Raw genomic sequence first — 13,468 nt, 5'->3', positions numbered from 1 at the left:
ACCAAAACAAGCCATTTTTAATAATACAATATCTTATGTAATTGATTACTTGCTTACATGTTGATAAAATGGTATTTATAAGAACCAACCAGAATACAGCATTATTGCTATTCAAGTGGTACACCTATAGTAAGTCACACAATTTAATGTCATTGTCATCTTTGCGTCATTAGGCTGACAAGCCAATAAATGTTCACAGAGACACTGAACTTTTCACCTGGGGTGTTGGATAGCTCCTTTAAAAAAAATGTAAAAAAAAAAAAACAACCAGATATTTTTTAGTTATGTGTAATTTTTCCCTGTGGCTATATTGAAAATGGCCTTCAACCTATACCTGCATGACTGTCTGTGTGTATGTCTGTACAGCAGGAGGGGGGCCTGAAGCTGACCTTCCAGAAGCAGGGTCTGCCCCTGAAGAGGCCCCTGGAGTCCGAGGAGGGCCCCCAGGCTCAGCAACAGTACCTAGCCCGGCTACATGAGCTGCAGAACGCCTCTGACACGGGCTTAGCTGACATTACCAAGCCTCAGGCGAGCTTCCAGCAAGGTGTGTCCACTGGGGGGGCAAGTGTGATCTGTGAATGTGCATCTTTTAATGACGAATCACCAGTACTTTTCTTTATGGCCAGAAGATGGCAGCAAAGCAAAGTTTTTATTAATTGGGAATGGCGAAAACTAGTTGAAGCAGTAGTACTTAGGATGATACACCAGACTTAAAGATTACATTCATAAAAATGGTATGGTGACCCCAGTCTAAAAACCGTTTAAATCAAGAACGTATGCAACTTGTCCAGAAATGGCAGACAAAATAAAATCTGGATTGTGTCATAAGGATCCAGCCTGCTTTTTTTATGTTGTAGTAAATGACAACTAACAGGCCGTTTGTTCCACAGTTCCCCCAGGTGTAGCAAGTCAGATGAGACCAAATGGAGTGCTAGATGGTCAGCCTGTGGTGAAGAGGAGGAGAGGGAGGAGGAAGAACGTGGAAGGAATGGACCTGCTCTTCATGAACAGGAACAGAATCCCAGCTGTGCCAGACCACGTAAGTGCCAATTTAATTTTTGACTTCCTCTTTTTTTGGTGGTCCTCCTCTCCGAATCAATCCTCATGCACCCTTTCTTGCTTGTGACTTAGCAGGGGTCGACAGTACTCCCATTTCAGGAGTCTATATATTCCGCAAATAGGTTCACAGTCCCTGGAAATCTGAAAAAGGAAAAACAAATTTTTTCACACGTTACTAAATATATTTCCTTTGCTACTTTTTTTTCCCCATTTGTGGGTATGATACATTTACAGATGTTTCGTACAGAACTGTTTTGTAAATGTATTGTTTGGTGAAATGGCCTGTATAAATTACAACATGGATCAATACGCACACTTAAGTCCAATTGGATTACAACAAGCACTCAATAAAATGCTATTCTCATTGGTATTCGCCCATGCATCTCCAGGTGCCCCCAGGATGGGGTGGCATTGGCCAGGTGGGCCTGGCTGTGGCTCCTGTGCCGGGCTATGGGCAGGGCCAAAGTCAGGCCCCCACAGACACAGAGAGCAGGGTTCCTGTCATCAACCTCAAAGATGGTACCCGGCTTGCTGGAGACGATGCTCCCAGGAAGAAAGATCTGGAACAGTGGCTGGAAGAGCACCCGGGCTTTGTGGCTGACACAGGGGCCTTCATCCCTGTGAGTCCACCCCCCACCCCCCACCCCCCTCTGACTCTCCATCCCTCCCTGTGAAAATGTAAAGTTACAGTTTTACACTCCCTGTGTATTAAAGGGGAAGTCAGTTAAATTCAAGATATAAATTTCAACAAGTGCAGTCTGATGATGTATTGATATTTTTTCTTATATCAAACCTCAAAAACAAAAAATGTCGACCTTAAAAAGTTTTGAAGAAATTTTGTTTTTTTGCAGAGTACAACCAAAAAGTCTGTTTTGTCTGAATTTCCGGTCTTTTATGGGTTTTGTATAATATGAGTGTTCTTCCATTTGGTGTCAAGGGAGTGAACAAAATACAGCTCCAGTTCCAGGATGGGAGGCCCAAGCAGAAGAGACACCGCTGTAGGAACCCAAATAAGATTGATGTCAACAGCCTGACAGGAGAGGAGAGGGTGCAGATCATTAACAGGAGAAATGCGCGCAAGGTCCGTGCGCGAGTGTGTGTGTGTATGTGTATGTGTGTGTGTATGTATATATATATATATATATATATATACACACAGTGCCGTGAAAAAGCATTTGCCCCCTCTCTGATGTTCTCTATTTTTGCTTCCTTAGTTACTCTATCAAACAATTAATCAAATATAATTGATCATTGGATTCAATAAGAGCAGACACACCCAGGCTTAGGGCGGCCCGGTGGCGCAGTGGTTAGCGCGGTCACCTCACAGTAAAGAAGGTTCTGGGTTCAAGCCCCGGGGTAGTCCAATGTTGGGGGTCGTCCCGGGTCGTCCTCTGTGTGGAGTTTGCATGTTCTCCCCGTGTCAACGTGGGTTTCCTCTGGGTGCTCCGGTTTCTTCCAGCAGTCCAGCTACAGTCAGTGGGTCAAAAAACATGTAGGTCAGATGAATCGGCCATACTGAATTGCCCCTAGGTATGAATGTGTGTGTGTGTGTGTGTGTGTGTGTGTGTGTGTGTGTGTCGGCCCTGTGTGATGGCCTGGCAGCCTGGCCAGGGTGTCTCCCCGCCTGCCGCCCAATGACTGCTGGGATAGGCTCCAGCGACCCTGAGAGCAGGATAAGCAGTTTAGATAATGGATGGATGGACACCCAGGCTTGATGACTGCCAGCCCTGTTGAATCTAAACAGGAATTTCAGAAAGAGATAAGAACAAAATTGAGATATGTTAGTCTGCAAAGAGTTACAAAGCCGTTTCTAAGAACAAAATTGAGATATGTTAGTCTGGAAAGGGTTACAAAGCCATTTCTAAGGCTCTGGGACTCAAGCGAGCCATTGGTTTTTTTATATGGAGCCTAATATTCCGCTTATAATCGGTTTAAAAGCCCAGATCAATACAGAATACAGAATAAAAATGCTCTGTATAAATACCCCAATCAGAATAAACAGGTTCATTTCAATCAGTTGCAGAGGGGTAGTTTAAACGTTTTTCATAAACCGATCTAAAGAAAATTTGTACCACGTAAACAATTTAACCTGATTACTTTCTGGCTGCATTCTTTCTGCGCATGCGCATGCCCTGCTGAGTAAATGGTATATGGACTGCATTTATATAGTGCTTTTCTAATTTTCCAACCACTCAAAGCGCTTTACAATGGATGCCTCATTCACCCATTCATACACTGATGGCAGAGGCTGCCATGCAAAGCACCAACCTGCTCATCAGGAGCAGTTTAGGGGTACAGTGTCTTTCTCAAGAACACTTCGACATGTTCTCTGGAGGAGCAGGGCATCAAACCAGCGACCTTCCGATTACTAGACAACCCGCTTTACCTCCTGAGCCATGCCGCCTCAAAGGGTCATTTCCTGTTGTCAGCTGATGGCCAGTTGATGGTCAAGTCAATTTTATTTGTATAGCCCAATATGTGGGCTTTACAGCAACACAACATCCTGTCCTTAGACCCTCTCATCGGATAAGGAACAACTCCCTAGAAAACCTTCAACAAGGAGAAAAAATAGGAAGAGACCTCAGGGAGAGCCACAGAGGAGGGATCTCTCTTCCAAGATGAACAACGTGCAATGAATGTGTGTACACAATTTACACACACAACATTGAAAGAGGATAAACAAAATTATAATGGACTTATAAAATTTATGAAGAATATGATGCACAGGATGCCAAGCAGTGTCCAGACGCCACCAGAACAGCCCAGGACCCAAGCCACGTAACCAGCATCATCATGTTAAAAAAAAAAAAAAGGATTTATAAGATATATAAAAAGAAAATGTGATGAGGGGGATGCCAAGCAGTGTCCAGGTGGTGACCACCATCACCACGGAGACCTGGGAGGAGAACTGGCTGCACGTGCACACAAGGGAGACTCGCATGACACCATTCACATACACAAAAAGGGAAAGAAGACATTCAGAGAGAAAAGACATGTGAGAGAAGAGAACAGTTTGTAATAGTCATTAATTCATAATCAATTAAGTCATAAATTAGTCATAATCTATATGCTATAATCTCTTCAGCAGAACAGTGGTTGGTAAATTCACTGAGACAGAAAACCAACCCGCCATGCAGTACAGTTTGTGAAGCACTCAACTTAAAGGCGACTAATTGTAAGCTAAGGCAAAAAGATGAGTTTTAAGTTTGGATTTAAAGGACTCAACATACTCTGATTGTCTGATGGCAGCAGGCAGGTTATTCCACAAGAATGGAGCCCAATGGGAAAAGGCCCTGCCACCACTTTGGGTACACACAAGAGCCCTGTATTTTGAGAGCGAAAAGCTCGAGATGGCATGTAAGGTTTAAGGAGATCAGATGGGTAAGATGGGGCAAGCCCATTTAGGATTTTATAAGTCAGCAGAAGCACCTTGTATTCTGACCTAACATGGATAGGAAGCCAATGAAGAGAGGCAAGAATTGGTATAATATGGTCAAATTTCCTAGATTTAGTTAGGATTCTAGCAACAGCATTCTGAACCATCTGAAGACTTTTAGTACTAGAATGTGGCAGACCTGAAAACAGAACATTACAGTAATCAAGTCTGGATGAAGCAAATGCATGTATTAGAGTCTCTGCGTAAGTGGAAAAAAGGCCGTCTTGGTGACTTCTTTAATGTGCTTATCAAAGGAAAGGCTGGGATCAAACGTAACACCAGGATTTTTGGCTGCCACACTTTGTGAAACCACAGAGTTGTCGATTGTTGTCGTTACTTGATCAAATTGGTGTGACGGTTTGTTTGTTTGTTGCTTTGCTTCCTTGCTTTTCAACTTTTAGTTGATTTTAAGTTTTGCCTTTACTATTTTATGGATTTTATCTGATCATCGACTGTTGCACGGACTTGATCTCACTGAAGTCTCTGACTCCATAGTGCTGGCGCTGTATGTGACTCAACCCTCAGCTGATGTCATGATCGATGATTTTGTTTATACTTCCTCGCTGAGCTTTTTGTCTGATTTCTGGAAATACAGCGTATTATTGTTTACTTCATGAATAGATTCTACTCTCACTCGACTGTGGCTACCTAACACTCAGACTGGGCTTTCCTGACTTTGCTTACGGTCACCAATCCCTGCATTTGTACTGCTAGCGGATTCTGCTGCTAGCTAGCTCCAGCTTGTTTTTAGCCAAAGTAGCTAGCTAGCGCACCAAGACAGAGATTTTCGCCAGGTCGTATCTCTCCAAAGACTTCGGAATTCTCTTGCCTGTGTCAGCCATGGCCTGCCACTTGAGAGACTGACATCCTTCTTCTTCACAGAAGTCAGATTGTATCTGGATCAGATACAATGTCCTGTGAAGACTGCCAGCTGCTCCAGAAGGCAAACAGAATGACTGTTAAAGAACTGAACATTATTGGATGCCTAGACGGTAGGAAAATAAGAAATACCGACCTATTCAAACAAGTCCATGAAAAAATATCACACGGCGCATGTCACACAGCTGTTCCGATTAAATGTGTCGGCGCATATCCCATGTAAGAAGTTGACCTGAAATCCTCAATCAGAATGATTTCAATCAGAATAGGGAAAAAAGTGTGCATGTTACCGCAGCAATTATTTCCAAATGGAGAAAAATTGGAACAGCAGTGACTGTTCCGAGGAGTGGTCGGCCTGCCAAAGTTCCTCCAAGGGCGCAGAAAAGACTCATCCAAGAAAGTCATAAGAAAAACTGGGACAACATCTAAATAACTGCAGGCCTTTCTAGCCTCAGATAAGCTCATCATTCATGATTTGACAGTAAGAAAGGGGGCAAAAATAGAATTTGTGGGAGAGTCGCAAGGTGCAGACCACTGCTTAACTAAGAGAAACATTAGTGTTGGACTCACATTTGCAAAAATGCACGTTGATGACCCCCAGTCCTTTTTGGATAATATTCTGTGGACAGATGAGTAAAAAGTGGAACTTTTCGAAAAACTCGGGTCCCGTTATGTCTGGTGTAAAGCAAACGCAGCATTTAACATAATAACATCATCCATCCATTATCCAAACCGCTCATCCTGCTCTCAGGGTTGCGGGGATGGTGGAGCCTATCCCAGCAGTTAGTGGGCGGCAGTTGGGGAGACATCCTGGGCAGGCCGCCAGGCTATCACAGGACCCACATACACACACACACACACACGCACATACACATTGATACCTAGGGACAATTTAGCACACCTGATTCAGTTGACCTACACGTCTTTGGACTGTGGGAGGAAGCCGGAGCACCCGCAGGAAACCCACGCAGACATGGGGAGAACATGCAAACTCCACACCGAGGACGACCCGGGATGACCCCCAAGGTTGGACTAACCCAGGGCTTGAACCAAGGACCTTCTTGCTGTGAGGCAACCACACTAACCACTGCGCCACCATGCCACCTAATAACGTCATACCAACAATCAAACATGGTGGTGGTAGTGTGATGGTGTGAGGATGCTTTGTTGCCTCAGGGCCTGGAAGACTTGCCATCATTGAAGGAACCATGAATTCTGCTCTCTACCAGAACATTCTGAAGGAGAATGTCTAGTCATTAGTCCATGATCTGAAGTATAATTGGGTTATGCAGCAGGGCAATGATCCAAAACATAAGTGTAAGTCCACCTCAGAATGGCTTGAAAGAAACAAAATTAAGGTTTTGGTGTGGCCTAGTCAAAGTCCTGACTTGAACCCGATCGAGATGCTGTGGCAGGACCTTGAATGAGCAGTCATACTCAAAACCCTCCAATTCTGCAAAGAAGAGTGGGTCACAATTCATCCACAGGGATGTAAAAGACTCATGTCCAATTATAGGAAGCATTTGCTGCTGAAGGTGGCACAACCAGTTAAGTTCAGGGGCGCAATTACTTTTTCACATGGGTGTTGGATAACCTTTTTCCTTCAATAAATGAAATGATCATTTTAAAACTATTTTATGTTTATTTGGGTTCTCGTTGTCTTATATTACATTTTATATGACGATCTGAAACCATTTAGTGTGACAAATATGCAAAAGTAGAGGAAATCAGGAAGGGGGCAAATACTTTTTCACAGCACTGTTTATGTGATTGTGTGGTGCTCTATATAGATATTTGAAGGATGAAATGGCTATAAAAATTTCACAGTATTTCCAGAAACAACGGCACTCAAATGTACTTTGAAAAAAATTGTGTATAAATGTGTTGATGGCATTGATTTTTCCCTGTCATGATTCCCGTTGGCTCCTCATCCTGACTGTAGGTGGGGGGTGCCTTTGCTCCTCCTCTGAAGGATCTGTGCCGGTTCCTTCAGGAGAACCCAGAGTACGGTGTTCCACCAGAGTGGGCAGATGTAGTCAAACAGTCGGTGAGTCAAATTAACCACTCGTACAAGGATTTTTCAAAGCAAATTTGACATACAAGTGTCAAACCCTCGTTTCTTGATCCAAGAATGTTTCTTTGTAGACTTGAAAAGTGTGGAACAATGCAGAAAATAAGCATTGACATTAAAATTTCAATGTCCTACAAAGTTGGTAAATCATACAGCTCACTTTGAAAACATTTGGAAAATGTTGTTTATCAGTCCCAATACATACAACAACACGTTAATGAAGATTGCACCATCTTGTTCAAATAGTTGTGGCCAAGAATTGTATTAGATTATGTAGTGGCCTCGTTGGTCTCATACTATTCATGAGTAAAATAGTATTACCATTAACTAAAATCTCTGTAGGATTCAGTTAAAAGTCACGACAAATATGTGATAAACATATTTTGAAGTGGAACGGTCCTTGAGTAAAATGCTGACCAGATGCATATCTTGTTTGTGTAATCCAGGGCTACCTCCCAGAGAGTATGTTTGACCGCATCTTGACGGGACCCATTGTTCCTGAGGAAGTTAGTCGCCGTGGACGGCGACCTAAGAACCCTTTAGCCAAGGCAGCGGCAGCAGCAGCAGCTGCTAACCCAGCAGCTTCAACCATGGGCCTGAACCCTTTGCTGGCCAATGGCCTGCTCTCTGGAATGGACCTAACAAGCCTGCAGGCCTTCCAGAGCCTGCAGTCCCTGCAGCTCACCGCAGGACTTATGGGGCTGCCCACTGATGCTAGTAACCTTGCTGCTAGTAACTTGGCCGCCATGTTTCCAATGATGCTCTCTGGTATGGCTGGACTGCCCAACTTGCTGGGCATGAGCAACCTGCTGGGAAAGTCCCCTCAGGAGGGAGCAGCGGGCTCCGAGGACAAGGCAAAAGGAGCCACCAGTGGAGGAGCAGGGAAGGCATGCACCCCCAAAGCCCCCGGCCATACCTCAGACACCAAAGGAGAAAGGACAGAGGGCATGAGCGGGGATAACCCCTCCTCTTCCAATGCCACCTCTTCTGCCACCACCCCACCAAGTGCTACGGCTGCTTCAGCAGCCTCCAGACACCCACTGTCCCTTAATCCCTTGTTACTCTCCAGTATGCTTTACCCAGGGATGCTTCTCACTCCAGGCCTTAACCTTCCTGGGTCGGCCGCACAGCCACAGAGCTCAAACAGTGACCTCACACAGCCTCCTCCACCTCCTCCTCTGCCACCTGCCCCCTCGCAGCCTTCACCTGGGGAGATGGAACGGCCAGGGGCAGAGAAGGAGGGGGAGGAGGAGGATGGGGAGGAAGAGTTAGCTGAACAAAAGGAGAACAGTGGCCCCGAGGACTCGGGGAAAGCCGAGTCATCGTCATCCGAGTCTGGGAGCTCCTCATCATCATCGGATGATTCTGACTCCAGTGATGAAGACTGAGCCCAGTCTGAATATATAAATATAAATATATTTATGTATCGCTTAGAAATGTGTACATATATATACACATATATATGGATTTTCCTGCACTTAAATTGTGATTTCTTTACATGTAAATATAAGAACTAACTAAAATGTTGTGTAATAAAGACTTCAAAAAAATTTTAAAAAATAGGAAGAAAGAATTGTGACTTAAAAGGAATTGAAATGAAATTTCAGCGTTTGTTCATAAGGTACAATCTTGTTTTGAGACATTTTGCATGTCAAATTTTAGATTTCTGAACTCTGTGAACGTGTATCACACAATGATGTACAATTGCAACAAATGGGGGATAAAAGAAATCAAAATGGCATTATTGTAATTATTATGTCAGGATTTAATTTTATTAAAAAAAGTGAAACTACATGAACGCTCCCATTGAGCTGTACTATTAATATATTTTGAGTGTGGAGATCTGGGGAGTTGAATTTATTTTACAAATTTTTTTTCCCTTTTGTAAATATGCTTTTACAGGTTCCCATTCACTTATGCTTTGCAGATCATACTTTGGATAAGTCAGCAATAACTCGGGCAGCTAATGAATGTCACTGAAGCTGTAGATCTTCTCTGTCGGCCATATTTCACCCCACACTGTCCAACTCACACAGCCTCAGCCGCCTACCGCTTCGCTTCATATCAAACTGAGGACTTCACTTTGAAATTGTGACACACCTGTCGGAAGAAACAACAATAACCTATTGCTCATCAAATTATCAACAATGTAGAGCATCCAGTCTTTAGAATTCAGTTTTGCTCCACACACTTGAGTCAGCCACTACCCTAAAAGTACCATAATGTAATTGGCAGGCATCTCATTGAGCTTTTCTACATCATCATTGAACAAAGCCATGCGACATGCTAACACATTGTATATCCCAAGGTTCACTTTAGCCACCCACGGAAGGCTGACTGTCACTTGCACATGTTGACTTTGATTAGTGTGAAGACCTTAGGAAACACAAGGGACTTTTAGGACAGAAAGCAACCTTTTACTGTGTGCCAAAAAACTGCCTGCTGTAGACTAGTCGCGTCTCGAGAAAGTTTAGTTGCGTCTATGCTGTAGACAGGTCCTGGATTCTCCAAAACATGTAGAGAGAATTGCCCCCTCTCCCCCCCACCCGGTGTATATCACTGCTCCTTACCTCAACAAAGATAAAGGGATTGCCTTCACTGTGCAAAAATCCCCCAAATGGACCCACAGGGATGTGTATATGGGTGTCCATGTGCATATGTCTGCGTCTGTGCATGCAGCATGTCGGACATTCTGGTCTCTCGCCGGAGCCGCTTGTGTGTTAGAGGCCATTCTCCGGAGCTTCCTTACACTGTGTTTTTGCCTGTACCCTCTTGTTTGGCTGGGCTTTGCTGTCCATCTGGACTTGGCCTGTTGACTCACTGCCTTTCAACTGCTTCCATGACTCTCCAGTCTCTGCTATGTTCTCAGGAGGGGTGCCTACAATCAGCAAATGACCACAATACTAGGATGTTTTAGCTAAATGCATAATGTTTTTGTTTTGGTTTTTTTCCCTCTCTTTCTGACTATGTTCAGGGGGGGAGGGGTGTTGTCACATTTGTAATTTTGGACAAATTTCAGTTGAACTTTGCTTTCGCTCTGGATGACAGGAAGTGAGTAATGAAGTCTCAAGGAAGGAGATAGGTTAAAAGCACTGAATTGGTGAAAAACTCAACTGGGATTACACAAATTTTTGATGTGGAAGGTGGTGTGTCTTTCTTCCAGTCGGCAAGTTGGGTCCAGTAGTGAGCGGAGCTCCAGCTAGATGTGTAGTAGAAGTGCCCTTATGCTGTTCCTCGCCGTATCTCTCACTCGCCCACCCCCCCCCCCGTGTTTGAGAGCCGAACCGCTCAGATCTGCTTTGTGTTGCCTCTTTTTTTTTTTTCCAGTGGGTTGTGCGTTCTGTTCGTTGTCACGGCTGTGTTCATTAAAACTAACCAAGACAGATGTCAACACTGGATTACCCTCAAGCCGAAGTACCTTTTGTAATTGTGTTTAGTTTGCAACATGGCTTTCCTAAAGCCTGCACGCGCTCTAGGACTGCTGGTACACCGTGGACTGTTAGACACGTTTTGAACTTATTTCTGATACACAGGGGACGTTTTATTTTATTTTATTATTTTTTTTTGGACTTGGGGCAAGGGAGCGTCCCATCAAGTTCCACCCGTGGTGGAGAAACCTGTTGAATTTGCCGAAGTTGTTTTGTCTTGCTGTACTGAAACGTGGTTTGAATGGATCGTGATGGGTTGAGTGTGAGGATGTCAGCTGGTTTCAGTTGTTGCTTTGACGGGGGTTCTCCCATGAAGCCTGCTCTGTAGACCTCAGCATATGTTTTGCTTGTCTTTTTTTTGTTTTCTTTAATAACACCCTTTTTTTTCCTCCATCAGTAACGAACTTAAAGGCTGATTCTGTCGTTTTGTATATCTGCAACTACACTATCTTTAACTTGTAGTGCCCTTGGGCAAAGGCCTAGCCGTTGCTACTTCAGTTGTCGAAGAGGTGCTACCTGTCTTTTTTTGTTTTGTTTTGTAAAGCAGGCTTGTGTTGCCAGCCCCCACAGAGGGATGTGAGTTGACAAGTGTGTTTGCAAATTCCTCACGTTCACAAACTTGTTTTCAGTACTTTGCCAAGGCAGAAATAACACTAAGATTTGGGTCGGATCACCATTGACCAGACTTGATTTTGCTTTAAAAGATATATCTTTTGTAGGTTGTACAAGGACTGCCAGTGCACTGCAAGTGCTACAAGCAGCATCAAACCTCCTTTACACACCGACGCAAGGAAGCAATGACCAATATCCAAGGAGGATGACTACAAAACCACCGTGCTACTGCTGTACATGGAAGTTGATATGAATTTTCATATGTATAAAGTAGTCGCTGAGATATTAGTTATTGCCTTTGTAATATTTTTTTTCTTTTTTTTTTTTTGTTTCAAGCTTGATAGTACGCTAGATGTCACCTTGAAGTCGATATTTTTGTTTGTTTTACTGGACATTTGCAATATTTGCAAGTTGTGGTCTGTGTAGTCAAATAATGCTTTATGTAGTGCAGGAAAAAAAGCGTCTTAAAGTCATTTGTAATTTATTGGATTACTTTCTATGAAGTTCTATAGAGAAAATTGAGGTTTAATTATTTTTATTAAACATATTCTTCTGACTATCCATAATGTCTGTATTTGCCTGTTATTACTCTGTAGGCCTAATCCAACAATGTGTCTGTAATGGCAGTTGCCCACATGATGACCGATCGGCGTACTCGAGCTCACGTGTGACATTCACCACGTGGGAGGACACGGTGCTGATGCTGCAGTATAGCATCACTAAACACTGATTCATTTTCAGCCTTGTTTTCTTATTTCTTGTGATGCAAGGATAGTTAATGTTAATGAGGCGACCAGGGTATCAAACGGATACTGGTTCTCTGGTCATAATTGGTACCCTGGTTGCAATTTGAGACAGCACATAGAGTGCATCCGGAAAGTGTTCACACCCCTTCATTTTCCCCACATTTTGTTGTGTTACAGCCTTATTCCAAAATGGATTAAATTCCTTTTTTTTCTCATCAATCTACACACAATACCCCATAATGACAAAGTGAAAGGTTTTGTAGAAAGTTTTACAAATTTATTAAAAATAAAAAACTGAAATATTAAATGTACATAAGTATTCACACCCTTTGCTATGACACTCAAAATTGAGCTCAGGTTCATCCTGTTTCCACTGATCATCCTTGAGATGTTTCTACATCTTGATTGGAGTCCACCTGTAGTAAATTCAATTGATTGGACATGATTTGGAAAGGCACACACCTGTCTATATAAGGTCCCACTGTTGACAGTGCATGTCACAGCAGAAACCAAGCCATGAAGTCAAACGAATTGTCTGTGGACCTCCGAGACAGGATTGTATCAAGGCACAGATCTGGGGAAGGGTACAAAAAATGCCTACAGCTTTGAAGGTCCCGAAGAGCACAGTGGTCTCCATCATTCGTAAATGGAAGAACTTTGGATCCACCATGACTCTTCCTAGAGCTGGCCGCCCAGCCAAACTGAGCAATCGGGGGAGAAGGGCCTTGGTCAGGGAGGTGACCAAGAACCCGATGGTCACTCTGACAGAGCTCCAGCGTTCCTCAGTGGAGATGGGAGAACCTTCCAGAAGGACAACCATCTCTGCAGCACTCCACCAATCAGGCCTTTATGGTAGAGTGGCCAGACGGAAGACTGCTCAGTAAAAGGCACATGACAGCCCACTTGGAGTTTGCCAGAAAGCACCTAAAGGACTCTCAGACCATGAGAAACAAGATTCTCTGGTCTGGTGACCCAAGATTGAACTCTTTCCCCTGAATGCCAAACGTCACATCTGGAGGAAACCAGGCACCTCTCATCACCTTGCTAATACCATCCCTACAGTGAAGCATGGTGGTGGCAGCATCATGCTGTGGGGATGTTCTTCAGCAGCAGGAACTGGGAGACTAGTCAGGATCGAGGGAAAGATGAATGGAGCAAAGTACAGAGAGATCCTTGATGAAAACCTGCTCCAGAGCGCTCAGGACCTCAGACTGGGGCGAAGGTGTACCTTTCAACA

General features: G+C 43.8%; 1 protein-coding gene across 4 annotated transcripts in view; it reads left to right on the top strand.

Moving 5' to 3' along the window:
• Window positions 1–9,935, top strand: part of chd9 (chromodomain helicase DNA binding protein 9) — a 142,808-nt gene extending 132,873 nt beyond the window's left edge. For 2 of the 4 annotated variants that reach the window (XM_056279212.1, XM_056279215.1), the window contains 6 exons: window positions 367–544; window positions 891–1,039; window positions 1,449–1,679; window positions 1,997–2,140; window positions 7,317–7,421; window positions 7,892–9,935. In XM_056279212.1, coding sequence (XP_056135187.1) covers window positions 367–544; window positions 891–1,039; window positions 1,449–1,679; window positions 1,997–2,140; window positions 7,317–7,421; window positions 7,892–8,833 — 1,749 coding nt within the window. In that variant the 3' untranslated portion in view covers window positions 8,834–9,935. The remainder of the gene's footprint in view (window positions 1–366; window positions 545–890; window positions 1,040–1,448; window positions 1,680–1,996; window positions 2,141–7,316; window positions 7,422–7,891) is intronic. The other 2 variants (XM_056279213.1, XM_056279214.1) reach the window with 2 other exon arrangements.
• Window positions 9,936–13,468: the final 3,533 nt, after the last annotated feature.

The sequence above is a fragment of the Lampris incognitus genome, chromosome 4 (genome assembly GCF_029633865.1).
Source record: "Lampris incognitus isolate fLamInc1 chromosome 4, fLamInc1.hap2, whole genome shotgun sequence".
Taxonomy (NCBI): Eukaryota; Metazoa; Chordata; class Actinopteri; order Lampriformes; family Lampridae; genus Lampris; species Lampris incognitus.
Note: the sequence above shows the minus strand (reverse complement) of the source record. Positions and strands in the feature narration are given on the sequence as shown.